Source organism: Mustelus asterias, chromosome 20 (assembly GCF_964213995.1).
Source record: "Mustelus asterias chromosome 20, sMusAst1.hap1.1, whole genome shotgun sequence".
Lineage (NCBI taxonomy): Eukaryota > Metazoa > Chordata > Chondrichthyes > Carcharhiniformes > Triakidae > Mustelus > Mustelus asterias.
The window spans coordinates 52,006,325-52,026,320 of NC_135820.1; the positions used below are offsets into that span (position 1 = coordinate 52,006,325).

The following is a 19,996-nucleotide window of genomic DNA, read 5'->3' on the forward strand; positions in this document are numbered from 1 at the left end:
ACCATTTGCATGAATCTTTTCTGAGCTCTCTAATGCCTATACATCCCTCCTGAAATGGGATGCCCAAAGTACCCCAATTGAGATTGGACCAGTGTTTTATGCAGGCTATTCAGGACTTGCTTGCTTTTGTACTCTTATCTATATATTTATAGAGTCCAGGATCCCATTTGCTTTATTAACCGGTCTCTCAACCTATTCTTCCACCTTCAATGATTTGTGCACATGGACCACCAGGTCCCTATGCTGCTGCACCCCATTTAGAATTGTGCCTCTTATGTTGCCTCCTTATTCTTCCAACCAAATGCCACATGTGCCCACCCTACCAGCCTAACTTCTCTTGAAGTTTGTTGCTATGCTCTTGACAATTTCTGACGTTTCCAAATTTTTCATGGTGTATAGGGCATAATTTCAAAACTAAGTCGAAGTCATGAAATAGAAAATGCATGGGCTCTAACATTGGCCTCTGGGATCCCCACTTATACCTTCCTCAATCTGCAAAACAACCTTTCACCACTGCTGTTACTTGTCACAGTTTTTTTTATCCGTGACTCCTCTGCCCATTTTGTTTCATGAGCTTTAGTTTTTTTGACAAGCCTTGCATTGTGTGGCACTTTATCAAACACCTGTGAAAATCCATGTACAACCTCATCCATCCCTCATCAAAAATTCCATGTTAAACAAGTCCATGCTGGTTTTCTTTAATTTGCGTTTTACATGAGTGTCAATTTAGTCTTGAATGTTATTTCCTACCATTGATGGTACACTGATTAGCTTGTAGTTGCTGGGCTTATCTCTGTACCCTTTAATGAACAGAAGTGGACTAATTGCAATTCTTCACTCCTCTACAGTCATCACTGAAGATTGGCATCTGCCTCACAATTACCAACCTTGCTTTCTTGAATCTACCTCATTAAATTAGTGACTTATCAACTTTATGTATAGTTTGGCCATCTAATACCTGTTAATTTTCATTATCAAATGGCAAGACCAACATTTATTGTCCATCCCCAGTTCCCCTTGAGACAGCCACATTGAGCCTTTGCATTCTGAACTACACAGTGGTGGGGCATTATTCTATGGCTTTGATTTGCCAATTGCTAACTTTGGCAATTCTATTTTATAACAACAGGTGCCTCCCCAAAAGCAGTATGGCGATCGAGGCTCGTTGGATTGCTTTATGTTTGCCTCCCAACTGAATGCTAGGATGCTATTCTTTGTCCATTTTCTTCAGTATAAATCCTTGGTTTTCCAGGTCAAGACTTGGAAAACTCTTTGTAAAATGTCTTTCAGATGATGCAAGCAATACACTTTGATTTTGCATGCGGAGCTCCTCTGGAAAGGCTAATGCACTATCTAGTGGACCATTTAGCCATGGGCTGTACACTGCTTTGTAAGCACATCGGCAACTAGGGTATCTCCTGTGACTAAAATAGTGTTCGTTTTTTTACTGCTTAAATGGGCAAAAACATTGTGGCTTGCCTAATTGTGCAGCAATGGTGAGCTACGTATGAAGTTAGATGCAGTGGTGTAAATTTTACGATTATTAATCTCTAACCTCTGTCTGTACACTGCCTTAACACTTTCAAACGCTGTCCTCCTTGGACATCTCTTGCACTGTCTACTTTCTTTGTACCACACCTTCATGGTTCTACTGTTCCTTGTTCTTTCATGGCCGTTTATATTGTCTTTGAGGAGTTTTTTTTATCCCTGCATAATCAGCGTGCGTGTGCACACCTCTTGCGCATGCAGTCATGTTTCAGCTCTCCATCTCCTCATCTTCCACTGAGCCCATTGCTGCTGTTAATGTCTTCAATTGTCTTTCTACCATGAAGCAAAACTTGTTGTTGCCTTCAGATTCTGCAAACATTCAAGGCCCATTCATCTTGATTCCATAAATCTTTCCAACTGCCTCTTCCAACTTGGACTAAAATTGTGCAACTTTTGTGAACTACTTAATGAAGTTCAGCTTCCTTTTCATCCAACTTGCCAAAAAAAAATATTTTTCACCTCTGAACACGGCTACTTTTCTCCAGCCTTTTACTGCCGAGCAAAAGTATCCATGCTTGTATTTCCTGAGTCTTGCTCCCAAACACAGCTAATCAAAAATGCTACAGGCTGTACTGCAAATTACCCTTGTCTTTGCAAAGGCCCAACTAATTTTCTTTTCTCTTGTGTTTTAAAATGTTCTTGTAAGGGTGCAAAAGAATTGCAAGTTATTAAATTAAACTGAACATTTATTCAAAATTAATTTTGGGTTCACCTCTCTTTTTGAACATGTATTTGCTTGAATATGATAAGTTTCTGAATGCTTTTGTTTAAATTACAAGCAGCGTAACTATTAAACTGGTTGCAGTCCACCGTGTTGTTGGTTCTCTAAAATTTCTTTTGCTTTGTACTTGTCTGCGGATGGTGCATTTGAACACTGGCTGCAAGCAAATAACCCTGATACCTTTATTCTATGTGGTTGACTGACCTAACTCTTTGTTGTCTCCAGTGGAGTTTTATGCACATGTATTGTGAAAATTGTATGAAAATGTGCAATCTAACATTTGAATGCTTAAAAAGTTTTATTTGGGGAAATGTGGTCAATTTTCTGTTCCTGTGCTGTCAGAACCTGCTACCTTAAAGTTTGTTGTGAAATTTGGAAGAAATGCAGATTATTTTATTGTGGTGAACCCAGTATCTGTAAATTTGCTTTATACTGAGGGTGTCCAATCTTTTTTGCCTTTAGCTGCATACGGATATATCATTGAACCTCCTGGCCTCTCAAAATGCTTTCATTAATTTTGAGTTATTGTTAATTGATACCAACAGGTCTTGGTGATCTGATTCAAGGTTTATCTGCCAAGGAACTAAGATCCACCCATAGCAAACCACTGAGCCACAAATTTCATTATCAACTATAATTAGGGCTGAAATCTGCTTTCAAGGCCTGATGGCTTGGGATAGTGTACGTGCAGGCGTACTCCCTTGCTCTAGTACCCTAGCTATCTTTGTATACCTGTGTTTGCTTCACAGATATTGCAACAGTAGTTTAGCTTGTAACTATATTCTGTTGTCAGAGTCCATGATGTCAAAACAAAAGACTATGGCGATCCCATGTATTCTCCAGCAAGCAGTTTCTTTTAACTAGTGTTAATCATTAACTGTAGGCTATGTGAAACAAAATATAGCAGAAATTAAAATGCATGTTTCATTCAGTTCATAAGAAACTTGATCTATTTATTAAAACCTGTTGCCCTGAAATCCATTTTGGGGAGATGGGGAGCAGAGGCTGAATTGCAATTGGTACTGAATTTTTGTTGGGGTTTCATCCTCTGCCAACCTCGTATCAGTTGGATGTAAAAGTACCTTATCCATGATTCGGAATGGTTTTCCCAACACGTGCACTTATTTAGAGATACTATTTTAGTGACTGCATCAATTTACTAACTTGGGATGTGTCTTAAATACTGAAACATTATAAAATCCATTACCCAAGAAGTTTTTAATTGGTAAAATTAATTGATACTGTCCATGATGGCTGCTGTTGGCAGGGTGTGGCAAATATTTGGGAGCAATGCAGAAATAAATGTGTTGGTTGTTGCACTTGAACTTATTTTTCAGTTCCTTCAAACATGGCAAACCCCAAAGAGAAAACCCCTATGTGTCTTGTGAATGAGTTAGCCCGTTTCAACAAGATTCAGCCAGAATACAAACTTTTAAATGAACTTGGTCCAGCTCATGCCAAGGTTAGTGGAAAGCATTAATATTTCTATCATCTTATGCTTTGGTAGGAGTCCATTCCCCAAGTTTTGAATAAGCCATTTCAAATTGATGTGTGTATTCTGTAATTTTTAAGTTGAAAGTGCTGCAGTTTCTTCAGAAATTTAGGGTAAGAGCAATGCAAAGGCTTTATGGCGACCATGCCCTGAAATTATTTTTGGCTCTGTTGCTCATTTATTTTTATCCAAATACCAATGTTGTAGAGTGCGCTTTTCCATTTTTAAAAAAAATCCCGAATTGCAATGTAACTTGAGACCTTGGAAGATGTACTTAGTTTTAAATATTTAGTACATATCCTCGAGTATCTAAATGAATCTGTACATTCTTATTACTAGGTGAGGTTGAATGAAATGTAGATTTGCAGTACATTGACCTTGGTGTTGGCGAAAGAACAAATTTTTCTTAAGTAGAGGTAGGTTATTAATTTCTATGCGCACACTAATGCTTGCCACAATTGCATTTGGTGATGAGGAAGTAACTGGCTGGACAACCTTTTCACTGCAAAGTGAAATTATAAAATCATTTTTGTCTCTTTCTGGATTATGTTTCCAGTTAGCTTAGCAATATGGGCCATTACAACCTAAGACTCCAAATTAGCATAGTGTACACTTTATCAAACTGCAATTTACCCATCTGAGAATTTGCATTGCTCTTTGAACAACATGTGCGTTTTAATAAGCATCTCACGGTGAACTCAGCAAGTTAGCATTTAATGGACCTGAAATTCTTGGGAGTTTTTCTCCACTGCCAGAGTTGTGGGAGTATTGTAGCTGACTGCCAAATCCACTAAATCTTGGGTCAAAGGCATAGTGGTAGTTGCTTATGCCATTTTTGTCACTTCCCGTGCGTAGGTTTACCTGTGATAGGGGTGGGACAACAAATATGGAATGGCCAATATGGTGCTCTCAAGGTGGATATGGGTCATTTATTTTCAAAGGCAGTCTAAGGTTTAAATATTCCACATCCCCATCAGCAATTAATTGCTCTCCTTCCTGTGTAAATTTATTGGTGGTAGGGAAAAGAATAGATAGACCTATTGGAACTAGTTTCTCAACATGGGTCTTTTAACAGTGTCCCAGTCCCAGGAATTCTGCAGCCAGTTTACAAAATGTTTTATCCCATGCTAAAATCTTTTTGTTCCTGTTTGTTTTTCTGCTCTTTCTCGACGCAGAAATTTGCCCGGTTGAACGGGGACCTAAACTGTTCCCAAACATTGGTTTTGTTGGGAAGATCAAAGGCTAGATTATATGAAAATTAAAAGCTTGGTAGTGATGCATCTCCTGGGCTCCTGAGATTCAAAGTCAAAGGAAAAAATTGAAATATCCATTTTAAGATGTTTAAAGTTTATTTATTAGTGTCACAAGTAGGCTTACATTAACACGGCAGTGAAATTACTGTGAAAATCCCCTAGTCGCTACACACTGGCGCCTGTTCGGGCACACTGAGGGAGAATTTAGCATGGCCAATGCATCTATCCACGTCTTTCAGACTGTGGGAGGAAAACCAAGCAGGCAAGGGGGAAAACATGCAGACTCCACACAGACAGTGACCCAAGCCAGGAAACAAACTCGGGTCCTTGGCACTGAAGCAGCAGTGCTAACCACTGTGCCAGATGTACTTTGAACATGACTTTCTTAGCAGATATCAAAGAAATAATATAGATTACTTTGGGAGATGTTAATGTGTTAGACACTATAGTACTCATTACAAAGGGAGCGAAGAATAAAGTTGGCAAAATAAATCCAATTACAAAAATACTTGTGTTCTCTCATGGCTTAGTGGTGTTTTTGCATTAAGCTATACAGGTCACGAGGTGCCTTAGTGAACTCTTGGTCTTTTACCTGGTACTAAGTTAACTGGAGGTGATAAATGATTCAAGTTCCCCTGGGCTGTTTTTTGTCAAGTCTGGACAATTGTCAGTTCAGGGCAAGAATTGGTCATGATGTTCTGTAGTTGAAAAGCTGGCTGATAATTACCTAGATTTATTAAAATTATCAATACAACATGGAACTATTCAGTGTGATACCTTGTTTCTGGAAAAGAAAAAAGATCTTGAGGGAATTTCTTTTATTGAAATTGCTAGGAATTAGATTATGCCATTTGACAAATATTATGTTGGCACTAACTTCCCTTAATCAATGTCGACATTTATCTGCTTTGTGTGTCTAGATTGCAACTACTGCTCCTATCGCCACCATCCCATTGTGTTTAGGTTTCTTGCCACTGCATCTTTCCATCTAATTTTAACCTTCCTCCTCCTTGGCAGTCTCATCTCCATTACTTGTCTTGCCACATTTCCTCCCTCTCTCTCTCTCCAACACATAATGTTTCTAAAATCTTCACTGACTCCCTGATGTGCTTCTTCCAATTACTCCAATCAGTTAATCCCTTGTTTCATTACCATTTCTATACTCCATCTTCTGCCACCATTGAGCCCCAGGTACTTGAAACAAGTTTCTCCAAGCCTTCACCCATAAACTACATCTTCATTCCGATCCTCTGCTCTAGGCTCAAACTGACAGTCCATAAATTGGCTCTTTGGTCTACTGATCTTCATATAGCTGTCTACTGGTGATTTTTCTCCAGATATTTGGTCACTCTGCTGTATTTATTGTAAAACATACTGTACCTCAATGTCACAATGCCCTTTTGATTAGTTGTTTCAGGTGTTTGAAGAATTATTTATTATATAGTTTTGTTATTTTCAATGCATTGTGAGATTTTGAAGTAATTGTTTTCATTTTAATATACAACCTAAATGGAAATTCAAGTTAATCTTGTAATGGTTTGCACTAAGCTTTTTGACATCATGTAAATTTTGATTTTAGGTTTTTACAGTGCAGCTGACACTTGGTGACCAGCACTGGGAAGCTGAAGGAAGCAGCATTAAGAAAGCTCAGCATGCAGCAGCCGCAAAGGCCTTAGTGGAAACCAGTCTCCCAAAACCACCACCTCGTCCCCCACGTAATGATTCAAAAAATCCTGGTAAAAATTAGTTTTAGTAGAACAGTCCCTGAAAGAAGCAATATTGATTGCTGTTTGTCAAACTGACAAAACTCAAGGTTAAAATCATCAGTAGGGAGTGATCTCTTAAAATGTAAGGTCAAAATTAAAGGTTTGTTTCTTTAAGAAATAAAATAATGCATTTGGTAGATTTTCACAATGTCACTTTGCAGTTATTCACAAACCTTTAACTTCTCAGCAAGTTGAATAGTGCATGCATAATTTTGAAATTGGGGATGACTTATAAGTAACAATTTTATTTGTGTTTTTTAGACAGTGTTACTCCAACAGTCGAACTGAATGCCTTGTGTATGAAAATGGGAAAGAAACCGACCTACAGACCAATTGATCCTTATCCTGGGTTAAGGCCAAGCTACAATATGCTGAGAAATAATGCTTATCCTCAAAGGTATCAATTTTGTCAATGGCTATATTTTGACCTGCTCTGCCTCTCGCAGTTGGAATGGTTTATTTATTAGCTGCCCATACTATAGTGCTTCAAGGCAAAGTACCATTTCACTTTAAGTAGGCGAAGGGAGAAATAACGAAGCATTGTGGACTTATTTCAGGGCATCCAAAATCCAAGAACTCTAATGGCATGTGTGCAATATAAAAAGAGAGTTCTTCTGGTAGCTCAGTGGGTTTAAACAAAAATGGCACCATATAGGCTGAATATTCCAATGCTCAAATCCAGTTCTGTGCTGTTTTCATCAAGGCGCAATTGGGTGTTAAATCATGCCTTCAGAGGAGTGGAGGAATCAAGTTTACATTCTGCTTTTTGATCACTGTTTACTGATCTCTACTTTAAAGTGAGCATGTGCTTCTGAATATCCCAACTGCCATTGTCCGAAGACAACTTTCTCAAGACGTGTAGTTATGCTCATGTTTCTAATAACCAGTTGACCTAGTTGATGCTTGGCTTGAGAAGATCTGGCAATGCAATGGAGAAAGCAAAAATCACTTCCATAGTTGTGCGTTGGGTGCAATAAAATAAACTGTGCCCATTTGGGCACATTATGTTTTCAGGACGTTCCAAAGCATTTTACAGTTGATAGCTTTTGAAGTGTATACGTTATTTTCATGTAAGCAGATGAAACTAATTTGCATACAGATTGGTCCCAAAAACGGCAACTTTTCTTTGGTTTTGGCTGGGATGCCAGAGAAGTTTCTTGCTGCTCTTTGAATAGGATCATGTGATCTTTTAATGCATGCCTGAACAGTTAGACAGGGTTCACTTTAACATCTTCTCCAAAAGCTGTCACCTTCTGAAAGCTGTCGTCATTTTTATTTTACTGTAGTAGCAACCTAAATAATGTACTCCAGTTCAATCTACAACCAACCAAGGCAGCCAAAGTAACTTGAAACTAATGGGGGTTGGCCAAAAGAGAGTTAGAATGTGTACGTATAACATGACCTGGTCTTTGCAAATTGGTACTTTAAGATCATAGAATTGTTTCAGCAAGAGGCCTTTTGGCCTGTCATGAACATGCTGGCTCTCACTACGTAGCTTGTCCGACTCCACTGCCTTTTAATTTGTTCAGGGGTGCAGGCACTGCTGTCTAAGCCAGCATTTATTGCCCATCTCTGATTGCCCTTGAGAAGTTTGCAATGAGCTACTGCCTTAAACTCTTGTAAACCATGTTTCCTTTTCCCCGTAGCTCTGCAATTTCTTTCTCCTTGGATAATTACCCAATTCTCTTTTGAAAGCTGCGATTGAATCTGAGTCGACACTCTACTCACTGCATAAAAACCTTTCACTCATGTTACCCATTTGTCTTTGCCAGTCACTTTAAACTGCTGTTCACTGATTCTCAACCCTGCTGTCAATGGGAACAGTTTCTCCCTATCTACTCTGTACAGATCTCTCTCAATTTTGAATGCCTCTATTAAATCTCTTCTCAACCTCCTTTTCCATAAGGAGAACAGTCCCAGCTTTTCGAATCTATTCTTGTAACTGAAGTTCCTCATAGCTGGAATTATTCTCATAAATCTTCATTACAATTTCTCCAGAACCTTCATGCCTCAAGTATGGTGCCCAGAATTGAACACTTATTCTATTTGAGTATGAATAAATGTTTTATAAAGATTCACCACAACATACTTGCTCTTATACTTTTGTATTTATAAAGCCCAGGATCCTGTATACGTCATTAAATGCTCTCTCAGCCTGTGCTGCAACGATCAACAATTTGTGCGCACACATGTCCAGGTCCCTCTGCTACTTTCAGCCCCTTTAGAATTGTATCATTTATATTATCTCCTCGTTCTCCCTCCCAACCAGAATGTATCACTTCATGCTTTTCTGCATTTCATCTGCCATGTGTCCTCCGTTCCGCAGGCCTGTGTATCTGATTTGAAGGCTGACTATGCTCCTCGCATTTCACAGCACTCCCAAGTTTTGTATCATGTTTTGAAATTGTGCCTGGCACACCCAAATCTAGGCCATTAATATAGATTACAAGCACTTAAGACCACCTCCCGGAACCCAGAGTGGTATGCTATTTAGTGTCTGCAGCCAAAACAATATTTCAGCACAACTGTTTCCTGTCACTCGGCCAACTTCATAATCCATGGTGCCACTGTCCCTTTTATTCCAGAGGCCACCGCTTTGCTGACAAGCCTGTTATGTGGTATTTTATCACATCTTTTGGAAGTCCATGTGCAGCACATCAGCAGTAAGAAGTCTCACAACACCAGGTTAAAGTCCAACACAGGTTTATTTGGTAGCACAAGCCACAAGCTTTCAGAGTGCTGTTACTTCATCAGGTGAGTGGGAGTTGTGTTCACAAACGGGGCACATAAAGACACAAACTCAATTTACAAAATAATGGTTGGAATGCGAGTCTTTACAGGTAATCAAGTCTTAAAGGTACAGACAATGTGAGTGGAGAGAGGGTTAAGCACAGGTTAAAGAGATGTGTATTGTCTCCAGCTGGGACAGTTAGTGAGATTTTGCAAGCCCAGGAAGTCATGGGGGTTACAGATACTGTGACATGAACCCAAGATCCTGGTTGAGGCCGTCCTCATGTGTGATCAACAGACTGATCAAGACCTTTGATCCAAAGCAGCCTTTATGACACAAGACAACGCATAATCGCTGAGCAGAAACTGATAGCCAAGTTCCGCACACATGAGGATGGCCTCAACCGGGATCTTGGGTTCATGTCACACTATCTGTAATCCCCACGACTTGCCTGGGCTTGCAAAATCTCACTAACTGACCCGGCCGGAGACAATAAACATCTCTTTAACCTGTGCTTAACCCCCTCTCAACTCATATTGTCTGTACCTTTAAGACTTGATTACCTGTAAAGACTCGCATTCTAACCATTATTTTGTAAATTGAGTTTGTGTCTTTATATGCCCTGTTTGTGAACACAACTCCCACTCACCTGATGAAGGAGCAGCGCTCTGAAAGCTAGTGGCTTGTGCTACCAAATAAACCTGTTGGACTTTAACCTGGTGTTGTGAGACGACTTACTGTGTTTACCTCAGTCCAACGCCGGCATCTCCCCATCACAGTACATCAACCACAGCACCTGCATCGTCCCTCTCTGTTACTTCACCAAAAAATGAATGCAAGTTAATTAAACATTAGTTGTCTTTAAATTTGTGTTGGTTCTGCATAATCATAGGTTTCAAGAGACTGTAAATCTTTTACAAATAACCTGGACAAATTTAACAATGTTTGCAGCACACTAACAGGTAATTTGGCACAGTAGGTCTATACAGTAAGAGTTTTAACAACAGGTTAAAGTCCAACAGGTTTATTTGGTAGCAAATGCCATTAGCTTTCGGAGCGCTGCTCCTTCGTCAGATGGAGTGGATATCTGCTCTCAAACAGGGCATACAGAGACACAAAATCAAGTTACAGAATACTGATTAGAATGCGAATCTCTACAGCCAACCAGGTCTTGGCAAAGATACAGACAATGTGAGTGGAGGGAGCATTAAGCACAAGTTAAAGAGATGTGTATTGTCTCCAGACAGAACAGCTAGTGAGATTCTGCAAGTCCAGGAGGCAAGCTGTGGGGGTTACTGATAGTGTGACATAAGCCCAAGATCCTGGTTTAGGCCGTCCTCGTGTGCGGAACTTGGCTATCAGTTTTTGCTCAGCGACTCTGCGCTGTCGTGTGTCGTGAAGGCCGCCTTGGAGAACGCTTACCCGAAGATCAGAGGCTGAATGCCCGTGACCGCTGAAGTGCTCCCCCACAGGAAGAGAACAGTCTTGCCTGGTGATTGTCGAGCGGTGTTCATTCATCCGTTGTCGTAGCGTCTGCATGGTTTCCCCAATGTACCATGTCTCGGGACATCCTTTCCTGCAGCGTATCAGGTTGACAACGTTGGCCGAGTTGCAAGAGTAGGTACCGTGTACCTGGTAGATGGTATTCTCACGTGAGATGATGGCATCTGTGTCGATGATCCGGCACGTCTTGCAGAGGTTGCTGTGGCAGGGTTGTGTGGTGTCGTGGTCACTGTTCTCCTGAAGGCTGGGTAGTTTGCCGCGGACAATGGTCTGTTTGAGGTGTGCGGTTGTTTGAAGGCAAGAAGTGGGGGTGTGGGGATGGCCTTGGCGAGATGTTCGTCTTCATCAATGACATGTTGAAGGCTCCGGAGGAGATGCCGTAGCTTCTCCACTCCGGGGAAGTACTGGATGACGAAGGGTACTCTGTCCACCGTGTCCCGTGTTTGTCTTCTGAGGAGGTCGGTGCGGTTTTTCGCTGTGGCGCGTTGGAACTGTCGATCGATGAGTCGAGCGCCATACCCTGTTCTTATGAGGGCACCTTTCAGCGTCTGGAGGTGTCTGTTGCGATCCTCCTCATTCAAGCAGATCCATAAGGGATGGCTTCTTTAACGTGTTTAGGGTGGAAGCTGGAGAAGTGGAGCATCGTGAGGTTATCCGTGGGCTTGCGGTACAGTGAGGTGCTGAGGTGACCGTCCTTAATGGAGATGCATGTGTCCAAGGATGCAACTGATTCCGGAGAGTAGTCCATGGTGAGTCTGATGGTGGGATGGAACTTGTTGATTTCATCATATAGTTGTTTCAGTGATTGTTCACCATGAGTCCAAAGGAAGAAAATGTCATCGATGTATCTAGTGTATAGCATCGGTTGAAGGTCCTGTGCGGTGAAGAAGTCTTGTTCGAACCTGTGCATGAAGATGTTGGCATATTGAGGTGCGAATTTGGTCCCCATTGCTGTTCCTTGTGTCTGGATGAAGAACTGGTTGTTGAAGGTGAAGACATTGTGGTCCAGGATGAAGCGGATGAGTTGTAAAATTGTATCTGGAAACTGGCAGTTGTCGGCATTGAGTACTGAGGCCGTTGCAGCAATGCCATCATCGTGGGGGATGCTGGTGTAGAGTGCCGAGACATCTATTGTGACGAGGTGTGCTCCTGGTTCAACTGCTCCATGTGTGTTGAGTTTCTGTAGGAAGTCCGTAGTGTCGCGACAAAAGCTGGGGGTTCTTTGTACAATGGGTTTCAGGATGCACTCGACATAGCCGGAGAGGTTCTCGCACAGGGTCCCATTGCCCAATACGATGGGATGACCAGGTGTAGGTCTATGCCAGTGTTTATGCTCCGTACGAGCTACTTTCCACCCCCCCTTATCCAACCCCATCGGCACGTGCTTCTATTCCTTTACCACGTGCTTCAGCTTGCCATTGAATGGATGTTATTTGCCTCCATTGCTCTTTTTGGTAACAAGTTACATATTCTAGCCACTTAAAAAAAAAAAATTATCTTGAATTCCCTGTTGAATTTCTGTGACTAGCTTGTATTTCTGGTGTCAAGTTCCGATCTCATCCACAACTGGAAGCATTTTGACCAGTATCAGGTCACTCATCAGTCTTTACTAGAGAAAAAACCCCACCTTTTCAATCCTTCCAGATAAATGTCACCCCTCCATTTTAGTGTCATTCTAATTTTTTTGCACTTACCCTTATAGTATGGAAACTAGGACTTTTTAGTGCTCCCAAATGTGGTATAATCAAGTTTTAACATTACTTTTCAATTTTTCCCTTCCAGGAATGAAATCCAGTGCTTTGTTTACTTGTTGTGAAGTCCTCTTCATCTGCATCAATACTTTTATAACCTGCGAAAACTGCATACCTTTGTATCTTATATGAATGTATAATTAGAACCTTTTGCCCTATTGTTCTTGGGAATTGAGATTTGATCATTTAGTATTTGTCCTTCCTTAAGGTACTTTTACCCTTTCCCTCCTGTTGGACCAGTCACTTACCAAGTCGAACTTGTAATTGGAAATCAGCAATTCCAGGGAAAAGGAAGATCGAGGCAGGCTGCTAAACATGATGCAGCTGCTAAAGCACTCAAAGCCTTGCAAAATGAAACTCTGCCATCCAAGTTACCAACTGTGAGTATTTTCATTTTCATTTGAGGTGTCCCTAAACAGTTGGTCCTATTATCTGAAGAGAGTCAGTTTCAGTATGCATGTTGACCAAACCCAGCTGTATCTCTTCCCTGCCTATTTGGATCCTTCTAATGCCTCTTTGATGCCAGACTGTTTCTCTTATCCTAGCCAAATATCGGGAAGTCTAAAACCATTGTCTTCGGTCATCACTACGAGTCCTGTACCCTCACGACTAATCCTTCCCTCTCTCCCACTGTTGTCTCGGGCTGAACTAAACTGTCTGCAGCTTCTACATCCCGCTTGATCTCGAGCTGAGCTTCATGCTCCACATTCTATTATAAAGGCTGTCTACTTCCACTTGGTCTACCTCTGTCTCACCGTATCTGTTACTGAAATCCTCATCTATCTTTTGTGCCCTCTTAATTTGACATTCCAATGCTGTTCTTTCACACTTCACTCCCTGTAAACTTTTTGGCTCACCCAAAACTCAGCTTCCCGTAAACTGTCACATGCCAAGTTCACTTATTTATATCTATTGCTTGCATCCAGTTCACCTCCAGTTTAAAATTCTCGGCCTTGCATTTGAGTCCTTCATTGTCCTACATCAAACTTCTTTGAGCCCTGCAACCTCTGTGCCATCACTCACCACCCTTTCCTTGTAAGTTCTCCTTTCTTCTGAAGAACAAGCAGCAGCATGAGATTAGATTGGGTGGCTTGTAGAAAAGCATCATAGATTTGATTAGATAAATGGACTGGTTTTTTTTCCCCAAGAGTAGTGTTCCACAATCCGTTAAAATAGTTTAGACACCCTAGGGTTATTTTCAAAATAATATCTTAAAATAAATATCTTTTGCAATTGAATCTGTAGTTTTACTTATGTCTTTCATATGGTATGGAAGGGCTTAGTTATGAGGAGAGATTGGGTAAACTGGGGTTGCATATGGCATACTTGCATTTATAGGACGGGGCATAGAGTATAAAAGTTGGGGTCTGATGTTGCAGTCGTATAGAACGTTGGTTCGGCCGCATTTGGAATACTGTGCCCAGTTCTGGCCGCCACACTACCAGAAGTACGTGGAGGCTTTAGAGAGAGTGCAGAGGAGGTTTACCAGGATGTTGCCTGGTATGGAAGGGCTTAGTTATGAGGAGAGATTGGGTAAACTGGGGTTGTTCTCACTGGAAAGACGGAGGATGAGGGGTGACCTAATAGAGGTGTATAAAATTATGAAAGGTATAGATAGGGTGAACGGTGGGAAGCTTTTTCCCAGGTCGGTGGTGACGTTCACGAGGGGTCATAGATTCAAGGTGAGGGGGGAGGGAGGTTTAACACTGATATCAGAAGGACGTATTTTACACAGAGGGTGGTGGGGGCCTGGAATGCGCTGCCGGGCAAGGTGGTGGAGGTGGACACACTGGGAACGTTTAAGACTTATCTAGATAGCCACATGAACAGAGTGGGAATGGAGGGATACAAAAGAATGGTCTAGTTTGGACCAGGGAGTGGCGTGGGCTTGGAGGGCCGAAGGGCCTGTTTCTGTGCTGTATTGTTCTTTGGAATGTCTCAAACTCATGAACAAAAAACAAAGTACTTTAGTCAATGAACACTTTTAAAAGTAGTTGCTGATTTCTAGGAAAATATGAAAATGATGTGCTGCCTAAGTTTTCAAACTTTTGTTATGGAATTTCATGCTGGTAATTACTCAAATGTTTTCTTGCAGGTTAATGGAAAAGAACCAGATGATGATGATCTCAATAAATCCGAAATAAGCCAAGTTTTTGAGATTGCACTGAAAAGAAATATGCCTGTGAACTTTGAAGTAAGGTTTTCATAAATTGTTTGAACATTTTTGTCTTTGTGTTATGCTTTTTACAAGACTGTAGAAGAAATTATAGTGTACGTGATTTGGAATGATTAGCTGAGGCACCAATACAAATACTTCATGGTTATGGCAAGCAATTTAATGGTGGGTTGGTTCACAAATTTGTACTTCATCCACAATGCAACAGTTATGATGCAATCGTAGAATTCCTATATTGAAGAAAGGCCATCCGGCCCATCAAGTCTGCACTAACTCTCCAAGAGAGCAGTCCATCCACGCCCTCCCCTCCATCCTATCCCTTTAACCCCACACATTTATTATGACTAATCCACCTAATCTGCACATCTTTGGATTGTGAAATTATCTATTTTGGTAGGAAGAATAAAAAAGAAATATGTTAGCTAAAAGGTGAGAGATTACAGAACTCTGAGGTGCAGAGGGACCCAGGAGTCTTCGTGCAAGACTCGCAAAAGGCTAGTGTGCAGGTACAGAAACTAATTAGGAAAGCTAATCGAATGTTGTAATTTATTGCAAAAGGAATTGAATAAAAAGGTAGGAAGGTTATGCTTCAGTTATACAGGGCATTGATCAAACCACACCAGGAGTATTTTGTGCAGTATTGATCCTCTTATTTAAGGGAGGATGTAAATGTGTTGGAAACAGTTTAGATGTTGTGACTCGTAGTTAACCCATTTGGGCAATCCTGCACTGTTTGTGTTTTTTAAAAAAATCATCATGGCTATAGAACAAAGAACAGTACAGCACAGGAAACAGGCCCTTCGGCCCTCCAAGCCTGTGCCGCTCCTTGGTCCAACTAGACCAATCGTTTGTATCCCTCCATTCCCAGGCTGCTCATGTGACTATCCAGGTAATTCTTAAACGATGTCAGCGTGCCTGCCTCCACCACCCTACTTGGCAGCGCATTCCAGGCCCCCACCACCCTCTGTGTAAAAAACGTCCCTCTGATATCCGAGTTATACTTCGCCCCTCTCAGCTTGAGCCCGTGACCCCTCGTGATCGTCACCTCCGACCTGGGAAAAAGCTTCCCACTGTTCACCCTATCTATACCCTTCATAATCTTGTACACCTCTATTAGATCTCCCCTCATTCTCCGTCTTTCCAAGGAGAACAACCCCAGTCTACCCAATCTCTCCTCATAGCCAAGACCCTCCATACCAGGCAACATCCTGGTAAACCTTCTCTGCACTCTCTCTAACGCCTCCACGTCCTTCTGGTAGTGCGGCGACCAGAACTGAACGCAGTACTCCAAATGTGGCCTAACCAGCGTTCTATACAGCTGCATCATCAGACTCCAGCTTTTATACTCTATACCCCGTCCTATAAAGGCAAACATACCATATGCCTTCTTCACCACCTTCTCCACCTGTGTTGCCACCTTCAAGGATTTGTGGACTTGCACACCTAGGTCCCTCTGTGTTTCTATACTCCTGATGACTCTGCCATTTATTGTATAACTCCTCCCTACATTATTTCTTCCAAAATGCATCACTTCGCATTTATCCGGATTAAACTCCATTTGCCACCTCTCCGCCCAATTTTCCAGCCTATCTATATCCTGCTGTATTGCCCGACAATGCTCTTCGCTATCCGCAAGTCCAGCCATCTTCGTGTCATCCGCAAACTTGCTGATTACACCAGTTACACCACCTTCCAAATCATTTGTATATATCTCAAATAGCAGAGGTCCTAGTACAGAGCCCTGCGGAACACCACTGGTCACAGACCTCCAGCCGGAAAACGACCCTTCGACCACTACCCTCTGTCTCCAATGGCCAAGCCAGTTCTCCACCCATCTAGCCACTTCTCCTTGTATCCCATGAGCCTTAACCTTCTTAACCAGCCTGCCATGTGGGACTTTGTCAAATGCCTTACTGAAATCCATATAGACGACATCCACGGCCCTTCCTTCATCAACCGTTTTTGTCACTTCCTCAAAAAACTCCACCAAATTTGTAAGGCACGACCTCCCTCTTACAAAACCATGCTGTCTGTCACTAATGAGATTGTCCCGTTCTAAATGCACATACATCCTGTCTCTAAGAATCCTCTCCAACAACTTCCCTACCACGGACGTCAAGCTCACCGGCCTATAATTTCCTGGGTTATCCCTGCTACCCTTAAACAACGGACCACATTCGCTATCCTCCAATCCTCAGGGACCTCACCCGTGTCCAAAGAAGCGACAAAGATTTCCGTCAGAGGCCCAGCAATTTCATCTCTCGTCTCCCTGAGCAGTCGAGGATAGATGCCATCAGGCCCTGGGGCTTTGTCAGTTTTAATGTTCCCTAAAAAACCCAACACTTCCTCTCTTGTAATGGAGATTTTCTCTAACGGGTCAACACCTCCCTCCGAGACACTCCCGGTTAACACGCCCCTCTCCTTCGTGAATACCGATGCAAAGTATTCATTTAGGATCTCCCCTATTCCCTTGGGTTCTAAGCATAATTCCCCTCCTTTGTCCCTGAGAGGTCCGATTTTCTCCCTGACAACTCTTTTGTTCCTAACGTATGAATAGAATGCCTTAGGATTCTCCTTAATCCTGCCTGCCAAGAACATCTCGTGACCTCTTTTTGCCCTTCTAACTCCCCGTTTGAGTTCTTTCCTACTCTCTCTCTCTTCCTCCAGAGCTCCATCTGTTTTCAGTTGCCTGGACTTAACGTACGCCTCCCTTTTCATTTTAATCAGATCCTCAATTTCCCTGGTTATCCACGGCTCTCGAATCCTACCTTTCCTATCTTTCCTTTTTACAGGCACATGCCTATCCTGGCTATCTTGAACATTATTGAAGTGGGCGCAGGCTTCTGTTGCCCTCATTAGATGTTGAGGAGTGAGAATTTGAAATTTTGTACTCCTTTTGTTCAGCAGTCAAAAAAGCAATAGAATGAGACAGTAAATTGCTCCCTTATTTTTCATCAGGAGAACACCCTTGGCAATAAACACAACAAATCTGCAGCCTGTCACTTGACCATGCTGTGTTGGAACCTTTTCCCCACTTCTGTTGCTGGTATGCAAATTATCGATACTCGCACAACAGTTCTTAAAGACTACACAATCGCATACTAGTTGCCAAAAAGATGATTAATACACAACATGGACCTGTGTAGCTGTAGGTCTCTGGAGCAAATCTACTTATTGTCACGATTCTCCCTTGAAGAAAAGTTTTTTTTTAACTGAGGTAGAGTGAAATTTCAAGGCACTATTAAGATTGGTGAGCCATCCTTGGGTTGTGTGTGAATCAAGCAAATTAGACAATCATTTGCAGCTACCACTGTGTTTTGTTCATAAATTAGACTTTGCCTGTTCTTTTAAGTTGTCTTTCATTTTATTGTATTTTATTTTATTTTATTTACAGGTAATAAAAGAAAGTGGCCCTCCTCACATGAAGAGTTTTGTAACTAAAGTAGTGGTTGGAGAATTTTCAGCTGAAGGGGAAGGGAAGAGTAAGAAAATTTCCAAGAAAGCTGCCGCAATTGGTGTTCTGGAGGAACTGAAGAAACTTCCACAGCTTCCCATAGTAGAAAAAGTGAAACCACGCATAAAAAAGAAAACTAAATCAATAGTGAAGGTGTGTAGGTATTTTATCCATGAGAAGGAACATTTATTTGGGTGGGGAAATACCTGGGTGTTAAATGGAAAGCTATTTAGTAACTTGCTGAAGCAGAAGTACAGGTTTTAATTCTTAGAGTCATAGAATCCCTTCAGTCATAAGGAGGCCATTTGGCCCATCGAGTCTTCACCAATAACTATCTCACCCAGTCCCTCCCCATAACCCCACACATATTTACCTTGCTAATCCTCCTGACACTAAGGGGCAATTTAGCATGGCCAATCAACCTAGCCCACATATCTTTGGATTGTGGGAGGAAACCAGAGCATCTGAAGGAAACCCATGCAGACACAGTGGGGGAGAACATGCGGACTCCACGCAGACAGTCACCCAAGGCTGGAATTGAACCTTAGTCCCTGGCGCTGAGAGGCAGCAGTGCTAACTACTGTGCCACCATGGTGCCCCTTGTTCCAAGATTCCAGCTCAGTTCATTTGATGACTCTTGTATTTGGGATATGTTGTTCTTCAAGTTCTGTGCTGGGCTGAGATTCTGTGCTGCGTTGTTAGAGGTGAAGTCTCTGGAAAGGATAAACCAATGTCTCCTCAAATGGATTATAAAATGCCATGTTGCTCTTGAAACAGCAAGAAATTCGGTGTGCATCACCAACATCTTTAATCATTCATCATTTGCTGCTTCTGAGATGTTGCTTTGCAAAATGGCTGCCAATTTTGCTGATGTATCCTATCTTTCAGGATAAATGTTTCTGGGTAAAGGATGGTAAGGTGGAGCTAATGCACCCAACTGGTTCACTAATGTCATTGAGGGAAGAAGCCTGCCGTCCTTGTCTGATTTGGACTTTGTGACTCCAGATCCACAGCAATGTGGTTGACTCTTCAGTGCCCTCTGAAATGGCCTGGCATGCCACTCAGTTCAAGGACAATTGGAGATAGGCAATATATCCTGGCCCAGTCAGTGATGCCCACAGCCCATGAGAGAATAAAAAAAGCCTAGCCAGGTCTTATTGAATCCACATTCCAACAAAGCTATTTGCTTTGAAGTGCAGGTACTTTTTTTCAAGTGGTAATTGGCTATTTGAATGGTGTATTTTATTGTCCCCCAGAAATCCTGGTTGCATAATTATTTTAAAACATGCAACTTGTCATCTGTCAATGTTCATCAAAAGGGTAGTAAAGGGATTTCCATAAGTGAACATAATTGGTTATAACAGTCTAAGTTAGGAACATAGGAACAGGAGTAGGCTGTTCAGCCCCTCGAGCCCACTCCGCCATTCAATAGAATCATGGCTGAACTTCTCAAATCCACTTCCCCGCAAAATTCTCATCTTTGAACACAAAGATGAGAATTTTAAACTCTGATTCCCAAATCTGGCAACATCAGTATGGGTCAGTAAGCACAGATAGGTGAATGGAACAATGGGAGTTAGAATTTGGGCAGCACATTTTTG

At 41.8% G+C, this 19,996-nt stretch overlaps 1 protein-coding gene across 15 annotated transcripts in view; it reads left to right on the top strand.

Moving 5' to 3' along the window:
• Nucleotides 1-19,996, top strand: part of stau1 (staufen double-stranded RNA binding protein 1) — a 51,954-nt gene that overhangs the window by 12,332 nt on the left and 19,626 nt on the right. For 6 of the 15 annotated variants that reach the window (XM_078236529.1, XM_078236535.1, XM_078236525.1 and 3 more), the window contains exons 3-8: nt 3,607-3,731; nt 6,594-6,750; nt 7,042-7,177; nt 12,974-13,145; nt 14,861-14,959; nt 18,336-18,548. In XM_078236529.1, the coding sequence (XP_078092655.1) occupies nt 3,607-3,731; nt 6,594-6,750; nt 7,042-7,177; nt 12,974-13,145; nt 14,861-14,959; nt 18,336-18,548 (902 nt within the window). The remainder of the gene's footprint in view (nt 1-3,606; nt 3,732-6,593; nt 6,751-7,041; nt 7,178-12,973; nt 13,146-14,860; nt 14,960-18,335; nt 18,549-19,996) is intronic. The other 9 variants (XM_078236533.1, XM_078236530.1, XM_078236532.1 and 6 more) reach the window with 4 other exon arrangements.